The 22,346-nt window shown below is 40.4% G+C and overlaps 1 protein-coding gene across 4 annotated transcripts in view; it reads right to left on the reverse strand.

Annotated features, from left to right (window-relative positions):
• Positions 1 to 22,346, reverse strand: part of CACNA2D1 (calcium voltage-gated channel auxiliary subunit alpha2delta 1) — a 335,884-nt gene that overhangs the window by 32,185 nt on the left and 281,353 nt on the right. For all 4 annotated transcript variants that reach the window (XM_087873415.1, XM_087873413.1, XM_087873412.1 and 1 more), the window contains 10 exons: positions 19,761 to 19,832; positions 18,072 to 18,143; positions 15,273 to 15,334; positions 10,431 to 10,507; positions 5,492 to 5,552; positions 4,005 to 4,102; positions 3,418 to 3,499; positions 3,104 to 3,166; positions 1,688 to 1,791; positions 507 to 584 (listed from right to left, as the gene is read on the reverse strand). In XM_087873415.1, the coding sequence (XP_087729541.1) occupies positions 507 to 584; positions 1,688 to 1,791; positions 3,104 to 3,166; positions 3,418 to 3,499; positions 4,005 to 4,102; positions 5,492 to 5,552; positions 10,431 to 10,507; positions 15,273 to 15,334; positions 18,072 to 18,143; positions 19,761 to 19,832 (769 nt within the window). The remainder of the gene's footprint in view (positions 1 to 506; positions 585 to 1,687; positions 1,792 to 3,103; positions 3,167 to 3,417; positions 3,500 to 4,004; positions 4,103 to 5,491; positions 5,553 to 10,430; positions 10,508 to 15,272; positions 15,335 to 18,071; positions 18,144 to 19,760; positions 19,833 to 22,346) is intronic.

The raw sequence follows: 22,346 nt of genomic DNA on the forward strand, positions 1-22,346 counted from the left end.
ATCTATCTATCTATCTATCTATCTATCTATCTATCTATATCTATCCTACCTACCTACCTACCTGACTATCTACCTACCTACCTATCATCTATCTATCTATCTATCTATCTATCTATCTATCTATCTATATCTATCTATCCTACCTACCTACCTACCTACCTGACTATCTATCTATCTATCTATCTATCTATCTATCTATCTATCTATCATCTATCTATCATCTATCTATCCTATCTATCCTATCTATCATCTACCTACCTACCTACCTACCTACCTACCTACCTACCTACCTACCTATCTATCTATCTTCTGGACATGCTTTTTCTTTTCTTATACCATTATGGGAATTTCTTGGCCTCCAGAATTCAAAGCTCATCCCCCTTAGATGATTCTGAATGCTGCCTTTGTTTTACGGACATTGAAATTTCTATGTTCAATAATGAGTTATATCTTATAATTCGTTATTGACTGTTATAACGAGATATAACAGTCCCCTTCTTTCTTACCTGCTGGTTTTAGAAGTTTTCCGTTCACGGTGATCTTCACAGCTTTGCTGACCATGATCCCATCTTCATAGATGCTTCCTGAGGATTCAGAAAAAGAAAATAAGAGTTGACTTGCCATTATGACATGTCTCTTGATAAAAGTCTCTTGCTATTGATAAATAGCACCGACAGCACTTAGGTGAGACTGGCCCATTAGGAATCAATCATTCATCCCCCTTATTTTGAATTTCAAGACAAGTCTTTTTTTCATGTTTTCTCCTGTTCAGATTAACTCCCAAAAGACACCATTCCACCCACATCTGTATTCGAACCCTAAACAAAAAGGAACATGTTACTGAATAGTTTAGTAGGATTTAGGTGGGCTCTGTAATAATGATTGTTATTTGGACATTACAGTATTGGTAAATTTGTAGGAAATATTACTTTACAGCCTTTATGTATCCTTTTTTCTTTCTTTCAGATTTATCTAAAATTGCACTTTTGTGTATCAATTTCTAAGTTGTGCACATGCTATCCAGAATAGGTACTGCAACAGATCGGTGTTAAACTATAAACAATTACAGAATTGAAGGTTACTATTAAATTTTCTGCTTGTAATATAAACCATTCTCCGCTTAGCTGTGATGGCATAGTGGATTGGAATGCAGTATTGCAGGCTAATTCTGCCCATGGTCAAGAGTTCAATCCTGACTGGCTCAAGGTTGACTCAGCCTTCTGTCCTTCCAAGGTCGGTAAAATGAGGACCCAGAGTGTTGGGGGCAAGATGCTGACTCTGTAAACCGCTTAGAGAGGGCGGGAAAGCACTGTAAAGCGGTATATAAGTCTAAGGGCTATTGCTATTTTGTTTATCATTTCATTTAAAAAGAATCTTGCTGGCTTTGCAAAGTCCAACCTGTTAACTAACAGTAATTCTCCTAGATGTCATCCCATATTTCATTAACAAACTGGATCTGAACTATATTTAAAAACTTTTTTTTAAAAAAAAATAATACCCTGTTTCCCCCAAAATAAGACATCCTCTGATAATAAGCCCAATCGGGCTTTTGAGGGCATGGCAATAAGGCCAAGCACTTATTTCAGGGTTCAAAATAATATAAGACAGGGTCTTATTTTCAAGGAAACACGGTAGAACCTGCACTGCCGAAGAAAATTCTGAATATTCTGAGTGCCCAGTGACTTACGGTTGAAGAATGGAGCCGTGAAGATATAATTTTCATTATCTAAACTCCTTTTGTAGAAGCTCTGTTCATAGGTTTCCGCATTTTCTGTCCAATATTCGCCTGCACTAAACGTAAGACACGGATATTAATTTTTTAATTGTAATTTACTGGGTATTTTTTTTGCTTGTTTGTTTAAATGCTAGTAAGGCAGTTGTTACTCAAGGCAGAGAGCCAAATGTCAGCCCTGGAGTCCATCTTTTTCTTGGGATCTTCAGGGTTGCCACACTTAGTGCTGTGGGAAAACGGGAGGGGGGTTTGCATGGAGTTGGTGGAGATATATAGTCATAACAATATTCCTTTCTTTGGGAATCAAGGACGTTCAGCCTACACCTGGAGAGGTGTGACTGGGGGAACATCTCCAGTTGGGACAGTGGATTGATTGGACCCAGAGGTGGTATTCGGGTGGTATTCGGGCGAACCGGTAGTGGCAACTGTGGATGGGCCTGGATCAGGGGTGAAATCCAGCAGGTTCTGACAGGTTCTGGAGAACTGGTAGCGGAAGTTTTGAGCAGTTCGGAGAACCGGTAGCGGAAGTTTTGAGTAGTTCAGAGAACCGGCAAATACCACTTCTGATACATTTTCAGAAAAGGTCTTAAGGAGCACACTGGAACTCAAACATGCTACATAAATAAGATTCAATATTTTGGGGGGCGAGGTATGCTTTAAATTGTGTGTGTGTGAGAGGGAAGTACGTTCAAAACTCATGTTTTTGGATTTTGTGAGAATTACCGTTATAAACTTTACAGATCAACAAGTCTTTTATTTACTTTGAAGATCAAATTGTCAGGGTCCCAACCGGATGCCCAAATTAAATCATGAGCCTCGAGCCAAGCTTCAAAAGAAATCCAGTTATTTATTAGGAGCTTCATGTCGGCACGTTCCCAAGTGAAGCCAGCTCTGACCCTACGTAATTTACGCTCCAATTATGACCCTGTTTCCCCCCCTCCTCCTCAGGGTGTGTCATCAATCACATTCGCCAACGGAGCAATTTTGCAGGTTGTAGAGGTCACTCCCCTCTGGCTGCTGTAGGTAACCCTGGGATACAGCCTTGAGAGAAATAAGCATGGAATGTGCATCTGTCTTTGGCTGCCATGCTGTTTCACTGGTTTCCCATCCCCTCTGGCCTATGGCAACTTGAGAGCAGGCCAGGGATGCTTTGTGAGTTGCCATTAATAACCAGTGGCAATCACTTTTTAGAGGAAGCCTTTCTCAAATTGATTTCAACTAAGATCTTGTATGCAGGGAGTATAGATTTTAATTGTTCATTCCCACCGTGTCGGTGGGACTTTTGCAGCAATTCTGGGCCTCAAATCAGATGTTTGAGCACATGACTCATTAGCAAACTCACCACTACTGAAGATGAAATGACCCTCTTACCTTTTGGGATATACTCTGGTGATCCCTCCATCTGTAGCTACGAAGCGTGCCGTGATTCCCTCCCTGGAAAAGAGAAATATTTTTAGATCAACATCAATTGAGAAGAACAGGCCAGGATTCTGTAGAGCTCATTTAGAATGTTCCTCTAAAGCAGAACAATGAACGTGCAGATTGTTCGTCTTACTGTGTTATTTCTTTTGACTGAATTATTCGAATGGAAAGTTCTGATCTGATAGCTGAAGGCAGCATCAGGATTCAGAAATAATAGAGCTATTCATGGCCTGGGATAGAGGAAGCAAAGAAGGAATACTCACGGGTCCTGTTTACTCCAATAATTCTGGACCAGGTCACTTGTGAAGCCCGCATCCAACAAAGCTCTCATCACCAAGCCATTACCTACCATGAAAAAAAAGGAGAGGAAAGGAAAGAATAAAAGAAGAAAGGAAAGAAGGATAACAGAGCAGAGCAGAGCAGAGGAGAGGAGAGGAGAGGAGGAGGAAGGGAAAGAACAGAGGAAGGGGGAGGAAGGGGGAGGGGGAAAGAGAGGAGAGGAGGAGAGGGAGAGGAGGAGAGGAGAGGAGGGGAGGGGAGGGGAGGGGAGGGGAGGGGAGGGAAGGGAAGGGAAGGGAAGGGAAGGGAAGGGAAGAGAAGAGAAGAGAAGAGAAGAGAAGAGAAGAGAAGAGAAGAGAAGAGAAGAGAAGAGAAGAGAAGAGAAGAGAAGAGAAGAGAATGATTTATCTACTACTAATAAATTACTAGCGAAGGAACAAGATCGGTAAGATCTCGGTCCATCTATCTCAGAACATTCCCACTTGTTTGATTCCATTATTGCGTGTTAATTAAATTGATGCACCTTCAGCGTTATTGTCAGAGAGCAATCTATTGAAAAGGCCATACTTACATGAAGGGTTTTCGGGTGAATATTGATCCATAAATTCAATGAAATTCTGAAGAAATACAGTATTATTGTCTGTTATTTTCACTGTGCTACAATAGTCCCTAAAAAAAGTAAAGGAAAAAGATGAAATTTTCATCCCAATGCTCTGCTGTCATATCAACCCTAGTCCTTCTTTTCATTAGATTAGACATACCCAGTTCCTGCAACCCTTCTTCATATGTTTTAGCCTCCAGTCCCCTCATCATCTTTGTTGCTCTTCTCTGCACTCTTTCTAGAACAGTGATGGCGAACCTTTTTGGCACCGAGTGCCAAAAGGTCATGCGGAAATGTTGCACGTATGCATTCATCGGGCTGCGCTCCAGAAAAGCCGAACTTCCAGGTTCTAGCGCACATGCGTACCTGACGATCAGCTGGCCAGTGCACATGCATAGGCCAGTTTTCAGCACTGCCATGCATACAAAGGGATCGCACTCCGGAAAAGCTGAACTTCCGGGTTCTGGTGCGCATGGGCACCCGACAATCAGCTGGCTGGCATTCATGCACATGCCAGTTTTCGACACTGCTACATTCGAAGGACAGCTAATCGTCGCGCACACATGCGCACCAGAAACCCAGAAGACAAACAGGCAAGGCCATGCGTGCTGGGCGACATGGGTTTGTGTGCCACTTTGGGCATGCATGCCATAGGTTTGCCATCACGGTTCTAGAGCCTCAAAATCTTTTTTGTATTGTGGCAACCAAAACTGGATGCAATATTTCTTCACAATCTATTCTTTAATTCAGTAGGGACTTAATCTTGACTTGCTCTACTTTATTAGATAGTGTTCTGTCCCCGTCTCACACACACACACAAACAGACAGCCGGGGGTTAAATAAACTGGCAGACAACCAATTCTTCCGATAAGACGCTTGGCAGCAACCGAGTAGCTGCTTGCCAAGAACTTTTACTCAATAAACAAAATACACACAGTCAAGAATTGTCCATTTCGTAAAATAAATCCAAGGCCAATAATGTTGTTTCCACAGATGCAATGTGACTCGATAGTAGTTAGTTTTGTCCGTCACAGAGTCTGAATGGCCACCTCACCCCCTTTTATACCCTGTGGGGTGTGGTCCAGTGACTCAGCCTAATCTCTGGCACGCCTTTTCTTCTGTTGCACGCACTTATCTCTGCGACGCTGCCGAGGATCCAGCCAAGACTCATTACCCTCATCACTATCCATCTGTGGCTGCGTGGACATGCTTGGCCCCGGCCCTATCTCTTGCCCTTCGGCTGACACCGAAGGCATTGCCAGAGAGGAGGGTCCTGGAGAGGGAGGCCTTGCCAACTCCTCTCCTTCACTCTCGGAGTCCTCTCCTGCCGGTGACACAGGCTCAGGTAACGGAGCCACAACAAATAGTCCTATTTTCCCAGAAGTAGTTACTACGTCAATCAAAAGATATTATTTAATATTTGGCAAGATGAAAATCGACCAGCATAAATGACTAACCTGGGTGCTAAGAACGTATATCCAAATTCGTCAAAGGATTCCCGCTTGAGAGTGGCAATAACTGCAAAGAGAAAAGCGAAACATTGAATGAACGAAATTCACCTCTTTGACAGCATTGATCGATGGGCGAAAATGTTTTAACCCCCAAAACACCTGGATGAATTCCACATTTAATTCAGTAGATTATGTAAGGCGCCATGGCCAGTCTTCGTAGACAATCCAGATGAAAGACGACCGTATTCAATGTTCTTTTCTTAATGACCATAACTTAAGATCAGCGTTTTTCATATTAGATGTGGAATAGATCCAATTATAAAATAGCAACTTGGGAAAAACAAACACGACCTAAAATTGTTGCAACTTAAAAAGTGAGCCGAAGGATTGTCAGAGGCGTCGATTGAATCCAGAGATTCGGGCAAAGGGTGAAGAAACGGGTGTGTTGTGATGTCACAATGCAAGCTCTGCCCTTAAGCCAGCTGTACAAAGGAAACAGAATGAGCACTGTGACATCACAGCAGCCCTTTTTTTGTCATTTGCAATTGTGGGATGATGAATGCGTGGTCGCATTCTCTGCCACCTCCATCAAGAATGCCCAGATTGAATAGACACACATAGCAATCGAAACTTACACGGATAGGAGAACCAAACTCAAATCAAAAAGCGTTTGCAAAAGGGGTCTCTAACTCAATTGATTTAGACCATCATTGCATTTCAGGATTGCTGAAACGCATAAAGGTTCCAGACCGGAAATAAAATGAAGGTTGTTTGCAAAACAACAAGGCGAAGGAGTGAACACGCAAGGATCAGAGAGTGACAAGATGCTGTAACACAAAAATGGGGCAAAGGGAAGGGAGGTGTCATGTCATTGTAGAGACGTTTAGCCTTTTTTTGCCTTTATAATATCCAACCGGCATTGGGGGGGAGAAAAACAAAACCTTTTGGGGACCAATACAAAGGGTCACAGCCGAGAGGAAAAATGAAACACAAATGACAAACATCAACAATAATGCACAGAGGGAAATTAGCAACAAGAATGTTATATACTTGCCCTTTAGGACTGTGATTATCCATCAGAAAGAGAAGGCAAGAAAACAGGAAAAAAAAAAACAGGGTAAAACAAAAGGGGTCACAAGCCAATATTTTATTCAACTAGCCAACGTGAATAAAAATATTGTGGCAGAGAGAGAGAAAGAGAGACAGACACAGAGAGAGAAAGAGAGAGAGAAAGAGAGAGAGAGACAAAAAGACTCAGAGAGAAGGACAGACAGACAGAGACAGAGAGAGAGACAGACACACAGAGAGAGAGAGACTGAGAGAAAGAGACAGAGACAAAAAGACAAAGACAGAGAAAGAGAGACAGAGAGAGAGAGAGAGAGAGAGATACACAGAGATACACAGAAAGACAGAGACACACACACACATACAGAGAGAGACAGAGACAGAGAGAGAGACAAAGACAGAGAAAGAGACACACAGAGAGACAAAGACAGAGAAAGAGACACACAGAGAGACAAAGACAGAGAGAGAGACAGAGAGACAGAGAGACAGAGAGAGACAGAGACAGAGAGAGAGACAAAGACAGAGAAAGAGACAGAGAGACAGAGAGAGAGAGAGAGAGAGAGAGAGAGAGAGAGAGAGAGAGAGAGAGAGATCGCAGGTTCAGTTTTTGTACAGCTGTATTCTGGAGGAAAACAACAACAGTATTTCCGAAATTTTGGTGCATGTTTCTGGTCAACAGACAACTAGTCCTTAACGTACGACCACAATTGAACCCACAATTTGTGTTGCTCAGTGAGAACTTTCCTTGCTACAGTTGTTAAGTGAATCACTGCAGTTGATTCAATTAGTGACGTGGTAGTTCAGTGAATCTGGCTTCTCTCTTTACTTTGCTGGCCAGAAGGTTGCAAAAGGGAATCGCATGACCCCGGGATGCTGTAACCGTCATAAATCTGAATCAGTTACATCAAAAAGGTAAATCGCATGACCATGGTGATGCTGCAACGGCCATAAGTCACTTTTTTCGGTGCCGTTGTAACTTTGAAAGGTCACTAAATGAACTGTTGTTAGACAAGGACTCCCTGTACTTGTAAATACTGTGGCTATTTCTACAGACTGTGTAACGGTGAAACTCATTCTCAAAATGTTTAGCAAGGCATTCATTGGATCGTCTTATTTTACAAAATGTTGAGAAATGAATTGTGCACGTACATAAAAAAAGGGGAAGAGTGCTATTCATGTGATCATAGCCCCCCATTTTGACTTTTATTGCAGCTGGCCCATGGATGGAGGGCTTATATTTGGAACTTTGAGTTGCTTTCCTGAACATTTTTCAGGTTCCCCTGAAGAATGGCATAAAAGTTTCCAGATGTCCCAAATTTCTACTGCAGAGAAACCTCAGAGCAGTAAGTCACTACAAGCGAAGAAATTAGAATTTCAAAATTCCTAGTTTCCCATAATTCAAACCCAGCTCCGTGCTTTATGCCTACAGATCTCTGTAGATCTGCCTCGACCTGCTATTTTATACTTTAGGGCAGGGGTGGGCAACTGTGGCCCTTTTACAACCTGTGGACTTCAACTCCCAGAATTCCTGATACAGCTAAACTGACTCAGGAATTCTGGGAGTTGAAGTCCACAGGTTGTAAAAGGGCCACAGTTGCCCACCCCTGCTTTAGGGGAATCGACTTTAATTCAATCAATTAATTAGTTTAAAAAAAAGACAGATAATAGAAATTTAAGGATTAATTTTTTAAAATATTTTTTAAAATTTGATTTATATGCCGCCCTTCTCCGGAGACTCAGGGCGGCTTACAGTGCGCTAAGCAATAGCCTTCATACTTTTGTATATTTATACAAAGTCAGCTTATTGCCCCCACAAACTGGGTCCTCATTTCACCTACCTTAGAAAGGATGGAAGGCTGAGTCGACCTTGAGCCTGGTGAGATTCGAACTTACAGTAATTGCAGACAGCTGGTGTTAATCACAATGCTTTTAGTCTGCTGAAGCCACCAGGCCCTAGAAATTGACAGATTTCTAACCCAATGTGGGCAATATGAATGATGCAAACATCGAAAGAGGCTCTGAAGAGTTAAATAAAACCCGGCAAAAGGATTAAACCAGTTTTGAAGATGGCTTCCAAAAATAGAGTGACTAACATTTGCCTGCTAAGCTAGGATATTGGGCGTATTGAACGTCACAGATTTTCACAGGAATCTGTTCTCTTTTGGTGCGCAATCCAGCGAGTGCTTCTTTTCGAAGCTAAATCTGGTTTGAAGCTGAGTGCCAAAAAAAAAAAGAATTGATTCTATGTTATATTGATCTTGCATGTAAGCAAAATAATGTCTTTAAGTTAAAAGGATAGTGACCTTTAAAGTATTCTTCTCCAGTTTATGTCTATGGAGATTCTCTGTCATCCAGGTCATGGTTGTCCCAAAGGTGCTTTTTCAAGAGGCAACTGGACTTTGTTTTTCCTCGAAGACATTTCCCTTCTCATCCAAGAACCGAAGAAGCTTCTTGGATGAGTAGCGAAACGTCTTCAAGGAAAAACTATATATAAAAAAAGCCCAGTTGCCTTTTGAAAAAGTACCTTTGGGACAACCATGACTTGACATTTCACTTCTCATCCAAGAAGTTTCTTCAATTCTGTCAGAACTGAAGAAGCTTCTTGGATGAGAAGTGAAACGTCTTCAAGGAGAAAACAAGTCCAGTTTGCCTTTTGAAAAAGCACTTTTGGGACAACCATGATCTGGATGGTGGTGTCACATCATATATGTGGGTAGGTGCCCAATTTTTTATTTATTTAGTTAGTCATGTTTATGTAGGGTATATTGGAAGTGGTGACTCTTTGGGGGCTGAATGCAATGACATTTCATTTCAAGGTATGTCCCAAAGGTGCTTTTTCAAGAGGCAACTGGACTTTCTGTTTTTTATTTGAAGACATTTCGCTTCTCATCAAAAGAAGCTTCCTCAGTTCTGACAGAAAAACCAGAAATCCCAGTTGCCTCTTGAAAAAGCACCTTTGAGACAACCATGACCTGGATGACAGAGAATCTCCATGGACATTTTAATATATGCCGATTAATGTACATTTAAAGTGACAATCGAGTTATTTTAAGTCTAAGAAAATCTCCATAAACATCTAGAATGAAGTAACCATTTCACAGGTCGCAGCTGTGCATCCTACAAAGCAGCTTTGCTGGATTTCCAACTACGCAATTTACAACCCATTGGTGAGTTATTCAAAACATTTACCTATCAGACCCTACAAAAGACAACAGAGGATATGCAAAGCAATGATTCTCTGTGTACGAAAACCAAGAGATTAAGATTTAGTTAAAGCCCGTAGGCAGTGGTGAGATTCAGCCAGTTCACACCTATTCGGGAGAACCGGTTGTTAACTTTCTAAGCAGTTCGGAGAACCGGTTGTTGGAAGAAATCTTATTTTGTTTTTTTTCCACTTTACAGGGCTAATCCTGTAAGGAAGGCAGGAAGGAAACATTCTGGAGTTGTTTCTAGCCTAATCTTTATTGCCCTGCTTACAGAAACTGCCTCTCTGGTTAACCCTTGTTACATTGTAACAGCTAAGGTGAAGCGCCCATCAACGTGAGTAACGTTGAGTTAGCCACACCCACACAGTCACATGACCACTGAGCCACACCTACCCAGTTGGTCATTAGAGCAGAGAACCGGTTGTTAAATTATTTGAATCCCACCACTGCCCGTAGCGTAACAGAAGGTATTCTACTTGGGTGAAATATTTTTTGTTGCTTGGAAATCTACACAAAGGCTTGGAATCATTGCTGTAGCATTTGGGGGTACATTACGAGAACATTAGTGAATTTCACAAGCTTTCAAAATGCTGTGTTAAAAAACAACAACAAAGGCAGAATCATTCTCGCTGGGCCGTAGCAGTCAGAACACGGGAAAGTTCAGAGTTACTTACACTTTGCCTGAGTTAAGGTTTCATTAATCTTGGCTTTAATATAGTAAAAGCTGTAGGATGGTAACACCAAAGCCAAACTGTGAAAGAAACCAAATAATTATGATCAAGGAATCATCCAATATTCATTTGAGATTTAACAGCATTTTCCCCAGCTTAGGGGTAAACTTCCAAGATCACCGCACATAGGGACTGCAGCCAAGAAATTAAAAGACGCTTGCTCCTGGGGAGGAAAGCTATGGCAAAGTTAGACAGCATACTAAAAAGCAGAAACATCACCCTGCCAACAAAAGAGCGTACAGTCAAGGTGATGGTTTTCCCAGTTGCAATGGATGGCTGTGAAATTTGGACCATAAGGAAGGCTGAGCACCAAAGAATTGAGGCCGTTGAACTCTGGTGCTGGAGAAGACTCCTGCGAGTTCCTTGGACTGCAAGGTGATCCAACCGGTTGGTCCTAGAGGAGATCAACCCTGACTGCTCTTTAGAAGGCCAGATCCTGAAGAGGAAACTCAAATACTTTGGCCACCTAATGAGAAGGAAGGACTCCCTGGAGAAGAGCCTAATGCTGGGATCGACTGAGGGCAAAAGAAGAAAGGGATGACAGAGAATGAGGTGGCTGGATGGAGTCACTGAAGCAGTCGGCGTGAGCTTAAATGGACTCCAGGAGATGGTAGAGGACAGGAAGGCCTGGAGGAACATTGTCCATGGGGTCACAATGGGTCAGACACAACTTTACAACTAACAACAAAAGAGATAAACTTGAAAACTATGGACAAAGTGATAGATATGTGGTTTGGCAGAATGCTTTTATGTGGTCAATTCCTTCCCAGAGTCTTATCACTTTCACTTCTCCCTTATCTAACACTGTTTTCATTCAATTTTATTCATACTTATTCCATCCCAAGAAGAAGTGCCGTTGCCCCGTATCAGTGGGGACAGAAAGATTCCCCTTGTTGCAATCGTGGGGCGCTAATATGCAAACTCTTAAATACAGTGGCGCAGTGGTCAGAGTACAGTATTGCAGGCTAACTCACTGCCCACTGCCACGAGTTCGATCCTCACTGGCTCAAGGTTGACTCAGCCTTCCATGGTCAGTAAAATGAGGACCCAGATTGTTGGGGGCAATATGCTGACTCTGTAAACCTTCCTTCCTTCCTTCCTTCCTTCCTTCCTTCCTTCCTTCCTTCCTTCCTTCCTTCCTTCCTTCCTCTCTTATTCCCTTTCTCATTCTTCTTCCTGGTGGTGCAGTGGTTAGAATGCAGTATTGCAGGCTAAACTCTGCCCACAGCCAGCAGTTCAATCCTGACCTGCTCAAGGTTGACTCAGCCTTCCATCCTTCCAAGGTCAGTAAAATGAGGACCCAGATTGTTGGGGGCAATATGGTGACTCTGTAAAGTGAGTGCTTTAGAGCAGTATGAAGCAGTATATAAGTCTAAGGGCTATTGCTATAGTGTGCAAGATTGCTCACAATGTGCATTCTCTGGTTCCTTAGAAGATATGCGCGAAGCAACACCAGAAGTGATTGCTGGATAGCTGAAGTGGACATCCAGATGTGAGACCCCCTGCTGTACCCCCATAGAAGTTTTTACTTATAATTATGTAGACTGAGTATATATGTTTACTTCTCATCTGTCATGTTCTTATCGTACGCTAAATAAATAAATAATCATTCCTGCAGTGAAAAAGAAAATGCAAGGACTTTTGAACTGGGTGGCATGGCTTCAATTAAAACATAACTAATTTGTATATCTAAACAAGGCAGTGAAAGATCGAAAACAGCCTCAGAGATTAGAGCCTATTTTCAAAATGATGTTTAAATCATGAATATTTTATGCCCTCTTGGGCTCCGCCACCAATTTATTACTATGGAATGCTTATTGTTTAATATTTCCTGCGATAACTGCTGAAATTAGCATTAAGAAGAAACTAAGAAACTCTTGAACCATAAATCTTGTCTTTGCCATTGTCACTTCATCTGCTCGAAGAAGAATTCTTAATTATCTAGTGACATCTTTTCACTAATATTTGCCAAGGGAAATCAGGGAGATTTTCCTTCCCATTCCCAGTTCCTGTTTTTTTTTAAAAAATGGAACTAATTGAAAACTATAATTGTGTGTATAAATATGCCTATTGCCTTGAGGCTCCCGGGAGATTTCGCAGCTATTGTTGTCCAAATTCAAAAGATCTTTCAGAAATATTGGGGAGAAATATTATATATGCTAAGCAGCATTGAGAAAGGGAGAGTAATAAGTCAGGAGAAATGGCTGTTTACAATTCAGAATGGAAAACAATGGTTACTAATGAGCAAACATCAGCATTAACTTTGGAGAGAAATTGCCACTCGGTCAGTTCAGTCTTTCGATTGCTGCAGAACAATCCATCACCGGAAGTGTTGATTAGAAAGGAGCTCTATTTAAATACATTTAGATGTAGCCCCTACCCTCTATCATTGCAAGACCACACTTGGAAAACTGCATCCAGTTTTGGTCGCCATGATGTAAAAAAGATGTGGAGACTCTAGAAAGAGTGCAGAGATGAGCAATAAAGAGGATTAGGGGGCTGGAGGCTAAAACATATGAGGAACGGTTGCAGGAACTGGGTATGTCTAGTTTGATGAAAAGAAGGACTAGGGGAGACATGATAGCAGTCTTCCAATATCTCAGGGGCTGCCCCAAAGAAGAGGGAGTCAAGCTATTCTCCAAAGCACCCGAGGGCAGGACAAAAAGCAATGGGTGAAAACTAATCAAGGAAAGTAGCAACCTAGAACTAAGGAGAAATTTCCTGACGATGAGAACAATTAATCAGTGGAACAACTTGCCTTCAGAAGTTGTGAACACTGGAAGCTTTTAAGAAGAGATTGGATAACCATTTGTCTGAAGTGGTGTAGGGTTTCCTGTCTAAGCAGGGGGTTGGACTAGAAGACCTCCAAGGTACCTTCCAACTCTGTTATTCTATTCTAAGAATAATAGAATTTGCAAAACCGTAAATGAACCTAGATAGTTTTTTGTCTACAGGAATGTTTATTTACTTATTTCCTTATGAAATTTATCTACTGTCCATCTCATATCTAACAACTCTGGGTGGCTTATGTTGCCAAGGCCAGAAAGAATTGTATAACTGGGACTACATGGACCATCAACTCCAATCTTCTGCAATGTGCAGAAATCAAGTCAACTTCCATGATTCATAAAAGGTGAAAAGTTGAACATCGTCATTGATTTTCAGGGACCACAAGAAATGATTACATGTTTTTAGTCATCGCTCAATGTACATTATGAGATGGGAAAATCTCCCATTTATCTCTAATTGTTGTTTTACTTCTTACAAAGTGAACTTAAACATCTCTCAGTAGTTTTCTCCAGGCGAATAGAGAATTTATTCTATATATTTCATCCATTTCTGATTCTATTTTCTCTTCTTTCCAACCAATTACCACCTCTTTTTTTTTAACAGCAGGTTTTCGTGCACAGCACATGACTTATTCCTAATTTGGTACAGAAAGCATGGAAAAATAATTGGGGGAACCTTTTGAACATCTGGCATTTCAATCCCAGGGCAGAAAAGGCATTTCTATTTATTGCAATTTTCAGCCTAACTTCCCATGGTTGATATATGCCTAAAAGGGCTATCTCTTTTTTGTAATGGGATGACCAAAACTGGATCCAGTATTCCAGGTGTGGTCTTACTAAAGTTTTATAAAACGGTACTAATACTTCACGTGATTTTGATTCTATGCCCCTGTTAGCCTTTTCTTGACTGTTTAAATATAGGCCATAATACAATTTAGAATAGAACTCGAAGGGACCTTGGAGGTCTTCTAATCCAACCCCTGCTCAAGTAGGAGACCCTATACCATGTCAGACAAATAGTTATCCAATATCTTCTTAGAAACCTCCAGTGATGGAGTGCCTATAACTTCTGAAGGCAATTTGTTCCTTTGGTTAATTGTTCTCACTATTAGGAAGTTTCTCCTTAATTCCAGGTTGCTTCTCTCCTTGATTAGTTTCCATCCATTGTTTCTTGTACTGCCTTCTGGTGTTTTAGAAAATAAGTTGACTCCTCTCTTCTTCGGGGCAGCCTCTCAAATACTGGAATATTGCTATCATGTCCCTCCCTAATCCTTCTTTTCTCTAGATTAGCCATACCCTATTCCTGCCACCGTTCTTCATATGTTTTTGTCTCCAGGCACTTAATCATCTTAGTTGCTCTTTGCACTTTTTCCAAAGTCTCAATTTCTTTTTTGTAATGTGGTGGCCAAAACTGGAGCAGTATTCCAGGTGTGGTTTTACTAAGGCTTTATAAAGTGGTACTAATACTTCATGTGATTTTGATTCTATGGCTCTCTTTTTACAACCAAGGATTAAATAAATAGATGGTGATTACTAAATGTTTGTATGAGTAATAAAAAAAAATCAGATAAAGGCTGCACATAGATGCCTGAGTTAGCATCTATGATGGCCCTGGAATAAATTTATCTCTAAGATCAGGGAAAATTCTCCTACCTTTCTACCTTTTGAAAAGGTGAGGGGAAAAGAAAGATGAGGGCTAAAGAGGAATTTAGGGAAGAATTATCCAGAATCCTTAGGGAAAGATTAAATATTCACAGAACTTACACTAGGAAGCTTAAATCATTTTCCACATAAACTTTTCCAAAGACAAACTGGTTACAAAGGTATACAAGGAAAAAGATTCTACCTTGATTTTCATCCTGTTTTTCAGAAGGTTGCCAAACAAGCTAGCCATCCAACAGATATTATAGGATACTTTTACTCTTGAAATGTTAGGAACAATGGTATTTTAACCTTGTTTGTTTGTTTTGAAAAAAATATATCCCTAATTGGTTACCTGTAATCCGTGCCATTCACCGCAGTCCATGTGTACGTTCTGTTGCCTTTATCAATATAGCGCTGCAAAAGAATTGGCCAGAAAGATCATTTTATGTTAGAAATTCTGTTTATATATAGCACCACAGAGCACATAAAGGATAGTCACCATGTGCTTTACTGCTCAACTGTTTAACTCTACCAGGAAACAGAAAACTCTACTTAGAACAAAAGAGCATAGAACTAAACTTGTAAACACTGCCATCTAGTCTACTGAATACTACTGAAGTTGTTGCATAGAAATACATTCCAACAATGAATTCCAACATCTTATCAATGTTCTCAGGAAAGCTTAAACACACCACATGATTCAAGACTCAAACTTTGCTGAAAAGTGAACAAACAATCATTATATTTCAGCCCATTAAGACAAAACCCATAATTCTTTCAGAGGCTAATTTGCAGATTTCTATTTTGGAAAGTGGTTTAATAAATGTAGAAAAATCAGATTGACTGTTCACATTGTTCAATGTGATGCTGTGTTTCCCACTATTGTTTGTATATGGAACTTTGGGGGGGGGAATCAATTGATTATTTTTTTCAAGATGGACAGTCTTCTTCAGCCAAGACGGATGTCAACTTGCAAATCTTTCAAGTTGCCATGAGCAGGAGGGAGGGAGAACTGATAGAGCTGATTGATTTCCCTAACTGAAGTGCATTCCATACATTCTTCCTGACCGCAGTCAGAAGGAGGGTGTTGGATTTCACAGCCAGCCAAAGTGGTTAATTGGAGAATGTGATTTATGACATGGCCAGAGAGGAGGGGAGAGACAGGGTCATAGGAGAATGTAAATCTACATGGGATTAGTTCTAACTGCATCCGAATATTGCCGAAATGGTGCTCCTAATATGACTGTATTTCTTTTGAAGTTCGGCTCATGGCTCATGAATTAATTAGGGCATCTTTCGGAAACTTCACAACAGACTCCAATCAATAATAATTGAAATAAAAGATGTCTAGAAACATTAATGTGACTGAGGTTGATGAGGTTTATGTTACTGAAAGCAGATGTAAGAGGTGCCCAGGCTGAGCATGAGGGAGGGGTCAAACATGTCATCAGTCACGAGTCGCTGCGTGCCTGCAAGAAATCCAAGGCTAGCCCATTTTGAATGCCTTTCTTAACTGTTAGTTGGCCAGGTTCTTGCAAAGAGCTTAAGCTTACAATAAATCTTTATGCTCATTTGAACTATCCTAATCTCCTGATTTCCCCAGTTCTTGACAGCATCTAAAATACAGTTCACCAACCCCTAAAGCAGGTTGCTCTTTCTGTAACTTTCTCCTATTTTCATTACTGAATTAGCCACAATCACAGGTGACAGGGGCAGGCAATCAAGTCCAAGTGGGGTGGAGCTTCCATTGTGATGCTGAATTTATCATTCCAAAAAATTAACACAACACTAAGGATGCTTCTGTCTGCAGTCCTGTGAAAAGATCTGATCTGAACAATTGCATTGCTTTAGTCAATTTCCAGTCAATATTATTTCTGGCCATTCGGGACCAATGATCCCAGATGCAATTTTAAAGATCAGAGAGGTGAAAATTGACCTGGTATTGTTCATTCCTCTTTTAGGATCATTACGACTCACATTCTTTGAAGGATAAACGCAAGCTTGGTCACGGCGTTGCAAAAATTAATCTGAACATTTCAGCGCATTTAATTACAGAACGGAATGAATGGAGCGGGTAATACAATGGAGAATTTTAGAAGGTCTCTTGACGCTCGGCAAAGATTTAATCAGCGTTAATACATCCCAAAAGAATGGAGTTATTCAGTTTTCATCATTTATCACTACAACTCCTGGCTCCCGGTAGCATAGAGTAGTATTATAACGAGAAACAATGATTTCTATAAAAAGATAAGAATTGTTCAGCAGCAGCATTGTGGGTTTCCTAATAATATTCAGAAAGTTATAACAGGTGTCTTAATTGTATCCGTAAGCAGTTTAAACATTAACAAGATTCTGTCTTTTTGGTCCCCAAAGAAGCTTTCGGTGTTCACTTAGCTGTGAGCAAAGTTTGCAATCAAAATTATTTGATTTGATCTATACGTATATGCTTTAAGTAGGATGGGAGGAAGTCACTCAATAATATTTTATTTTCTTCTTGCAACCTCACAAATGTTAGCGTGAAAACTTCCCCAAGAGATGGGAACTAGTAAAACGTACATATACAGGCAGTCCTTGACTTACAACCCTAATTGAACCCAACATTTCTGTTACTAAGCAAGATGGTTGTTAAGTGAATTTTGCCCCATTTTACAACCTTCCTTGCCACCGTTGTTAAGTGAATCACTGCAGTTAAGTTAGCTCCACGGTTGTTAAATGAATGCGGGTTCCCCATTGACTTTGCTTGTCAGAAGGTCGCCAAATGGGACCCCAGGACACTGAAACTGTCATAAATATGAGTCAGTTGTCAAGCACGTGAATTTCGATCACGTGACCCTGGGGATGCTGCAACAGTCGTAAGTGTGAAAAACGGTCATAAGTCACCTTTTTTCAGTGCTGTTGTAACTTTGAACGGTCACTAAATGAACTGTCGTAAGTTGAGGACTACCTGTATTTGGGGAATAGTTAAAGGATAGGCTTGGATGGAAGAGGAATTTTGTATTTTTGTTCCCTATGAGCCCCTGCCATGAGCCGGTTTCTAATTTTCTAACTCTGGCCTATTAGACTATTAGAGCCTTAACTTTCTGCTATTTTGTCTTACATCCATTTAGCCAACTTATTTTTTTTCTCCGAAAGCAAATCTTTGTATTCTCACCTCATCTTGAGATTTGACCAGCGTTTGAAAGGTCCTGTCGCCACTTTCACCATCAATCATCTTTTTCCGAATCTACAAATTAAGAAAATTAAGAAGTCACTGCATATTTCTTTACAATGCAGTATTGAAGACTAACTCACTGCTCACTGCCAGGAGTTCGATCCTGATCGGCTCAAGGATGACTCAGTCTTCCATCCTTCCGCGATCATTAAAGTGAAGATCCAGATTGTTCGGGGGCAATGGGCTGACTCTGTAAACTGCTTAGAGAGGGCTGTAAAGCACTGTGAAGCGGTATATAAGTCTAAATGCTATTGTTATTGCTATTTTAAGCCCTGGTGGTGTGGTGGTTAGAATGCAGTATTGTAGGCTAACTGACTCCTCACTGCCAGCAGTTCGATCCTGACTGGCTCAAGGTTGACTCGGCCTTCCATCCTTCCGAGGTAGGTAAAATTAGGGCCCAGATTGTTGGGGGGCAATATGCTGACTCTGTAAACCTCTTAGAGAAAGCACTGTGAAGTGGTATATAAATCTAAGGGCTATTGCTAGTGCTATTCTAATCATTGTTCCTTCTGACCATTTTCTAAATGCTAAAAGAAGAAATGTTTTCATAAACATTAATCAAATGTGATAATCAAAGAACCTTTGAATATTGTCATTGATTTTCAGGGACAACAAGAAATGATTACCTGTTTTTAGTCATAGCTCAATGTCCATTATTAGATGGGAAAATCTTCCATGACCAAGTCCATAATATCTAGTTGTTGTTTTTCTTCTTACAAAGTGAACTTTGATTATGTTAGTTTTCTCAACGCAAATAGGGAATTTATTCTATATAGTTCATCTATTTCTGATTCTATTTTCTCTTCTTCCCAACCAATTAATTGAGCCACGGATTTAATCAATATCTGATGTCTTTTACAGGAACTGTTTGAAATCTTCGCTGAAGTCCCATTCCTTCCTCTGTTACCTTTGAATGTATCTAAATTCTTGAAACCTCTTAGAAAGACCCTAAAAATCACTCATTCCACATCAGGTTTAAAGCTTTGTTGTTACATTCTTTATATATGTTTTTATGACTTTCCCCCCTTTATTTGTCCCTGTATTGGCTAAAAAAAGAGCACCATTTACAATATGGTGATATGCTAATATAGCCAAACAGATAAAACTTCAGGAGGCAAAACAATTGCAATCCAACTCTTTGTATAAGTTATGGTTAGGAATGATTGCTTGTGAGATCATGAAAGTTGACTGGATAACAATCTTATTAATATTGCCTATCGGAGTGTCCAGGGTAAGGAAGTCAAAAACTTCAAGATGGCAGATTGGGCTCATAATCAAAGTCCATCCCTTAGTTCATGTGTTACTGTCACTTGAAAGGACTAAATTTTGGTCACAGTGTTGTGCCCTCCATCTTAATTTTTGAAACTCCCCCTCTTCCCTAAATTTTCGGTTGAAATCTGGAGGACAGCTAGGACATTTGCCTAGTTCTTTCATGACAAAATATTCCTACAGATTTCTTCTGAAGGCTGCTTGTCTTAAGGATACTGGTCCATCATGAGGCACAAAAGAAAAAACAGATGTTATAAAAAAACCCAGAGCCCCAAATGCCTAAGATGGCTGCCAACCTTTGTGTTTGCTTCAGAACTAACTTGTCTTCATGGAAAATCTCAAACGATCACTGCAACATACCTCAACTTTAATGTCATTCTCCAACTCTGCATCCAGAAAATCCAGAGTCACAGGTTCCTGAGATTTCGGATTCTGAAGAAGATTTCAAAGCAGCATAGAATAAACATATTTTGATGAGAATCTAAAACTAACGGCACTCATCCATCTAAAATTACTTACCTTTCTGTAGAACCAGTACAATTACAATTACATGTACTCTTTAGATTTAAACTGGAATTACTACAGAGAAAGATCTCTGCAGAAGATATAGAAGATTGATATAGAAAGTGGATGAATGGATGAATGGATGGATGGATGAAAGAAAGAAAGATAGAGAAAGAAAGAAAGGAGGGAGGGAGGGAGGGAAGGAAGGAAGGAAGAAAGAAAGAAAGGGAAGGAAGGAAGGAAGGAAGGAGAGGGAGGGAGGGAAGGAAGGAAGGAAGGAGAGGGAGAGAGGGAGGGAGGGAGGGAGGGAAGGAAGGAAGGAAGGAAGGAAGGAAGGAAGGAAGGAAGGAAGGAAGGAAGGAAGGAAGAAAGAAAGAAAGAAAGAAAGAAAGAAAGAAAGAAAGAAAGAAAGAAAGAAAGAAAGAAGTTTCAGGATTGATAATATTTGGGAAAACATCTCTGGGTTCAGAAGCTAAGCAGAGTCAAACTGTGTTACTGTTTTAAATAAATATTATCAAATAATTTCAGGGCTATAAATCAGGTTAAATAGTTAAATAAAAAAAAATCTAAAATACCAATGAAGGCATTACTTCCACATGGCGACCAAGGAAACTATACGTCCATATAGACACTATGAAATAGGCTCAGTTAAAAAGCATCATTGATTTATTCAAAAGGAGAGAGACAACTGGGGAAACAGGAATTAATTTGCTTGGTTTCATGATGAGGAAATATCTGGAGACTTCTCCCTCGCTCTAAATAAAATTCAAAACATTTTACATCCAGAAAATGCAAGCAAAGAAACAGACACAATGTATGTATTAGAAGAAAATAATAATAATAATAATGATATCTTATTTCCAAACAGGAACATCAGAAATCAAAGACTTCATTATACGAAGGTGGAAACTGACTCAATTTTGAAATAAAAGGGACAGGATTGACAAAAAGGAAGCCTTTTTTTAAAAAAAGAATAGAAATGTTTTTCTTCAGTTAAAGAAAATGAATTTTGCAGATTAAAAATTGGTTCAATTCTGAAAATCTTTATTAAAAAGATTCATCTGCACGTAGTTTCACTACAATCCCAGCTTGCTGGGAAAAAAATTAGCTACTGATATTCTTCAGGAACCAAATATAGAATCTACTTTACTAGATTGACTATGTCTTCAATTTTGTTGATGTTCTTGTGGCCCGCCAGCTGCCTGTGGAGCTGGCAGCAGACTCGGACAATGAGGAGGTTGGGGAAGAACTTGGGCCAGTTCTGGAGTTTGGGGAAGGCTCTGATGGATCCTCTGTGTCGGGCACAGAGATAGAACCAGGGCCATCTGACATTTCCCAGCCACCAGAGAGGCAGCTGCCTTTGGAGGCTGAGATGAGTGAGGAGGAAGAACAGCTGGGGCCTGTTCCAGATGCACGTATGCGCACAGCAGTTAGGAGAGGAGAACAACAGAGGACAAGGAGTCGACTCGGGAAGCAAAGCATATGTGGACGCTGAATGGCCCCTCCCTGGCTGGGGAATAAATAGAAGGAAAGGGGAGTGGTTGTCATAGGAGACAACCGTTTGTATTTCTGAAGATTCTGCTAATTGCGTTTCGTGCCGCAAAGACTTCTTGCCAGAACTTAATTTGCAGCATTTCGGCTGGGAGCTCACAGCCTTGCAATTATCTCAAGGAACTGATAAGGTCTGTTACTGCAGTTAACTCCTTGAAGGACTAATGCCTGGGCTTTTTGGTGGGTGAATGCCATTAATTCACAAGAGGTAAATAAAAAGGGTTTTTTTCATGACAAGGAGTCTGTTTTCTTGCTGGGTCAGAACAGAAGTTTTTCATAAAGAGCATTTAAGTTATTATATATGATATATCGTATCTTAGATATGAGAATATTCAAGCAGAGAAATTTTAAGCAATGCCGATTACTTGTAACATCCTGCTGTGACATTACAGTTGCTAACATTGTTTATCCAAACAAGTGACTGTTAAATCTGGCAGTGAAATGAATCAACTCAGATCAACAGAACTGGGGGGAAAAATGGCAATGACATGTTTTCATGTTTTCAGCGATGTCACATTTGCAAATCATAAACCTTTTGTGCCAAGCATTGCCCAAACACAAACAATAGATAAATAAAATGCTGACATGCATGCAGATGGCAGAAACAAGGCAGGTGTTATGTATACAGCTAGCCCTTGACTTACATAGTTCGTTTAGTGAATTTAGTGAATTCCAATTTACAAAGGCATCAGTGGTGGGATTCAGCCAGTTCGCACCACTTCGGGAGAACCGGTTGTTAACTTTCTGAGCACTTTAACAAACTGGTTGTTGGAAGAAATCATTAAGGCAGGGAACCGGTTGTTAAATTACTTGAATCCCACCACTGAACGGCACTGAAAAAAGTGACTTATGACCTGTTTTTCACAGTTATGACCTTTCCAGCACCACCAT

The sequence above is a fragment of the Pantherophis guttatus genome, chromosome 7 (genome assembly GCF_059756535.1).
Source record: "Pantherophis guttatus breed Tessera chromosome 7, ASM5975653v1, whole genome shotgun sequence".
Classification (NCBI taxonomy): Eukaryota; Metazoa; Chordata; class Lepidosauria; order Squamata; family Colubridae; genus Pantherophis; species Pantherophis guttatus.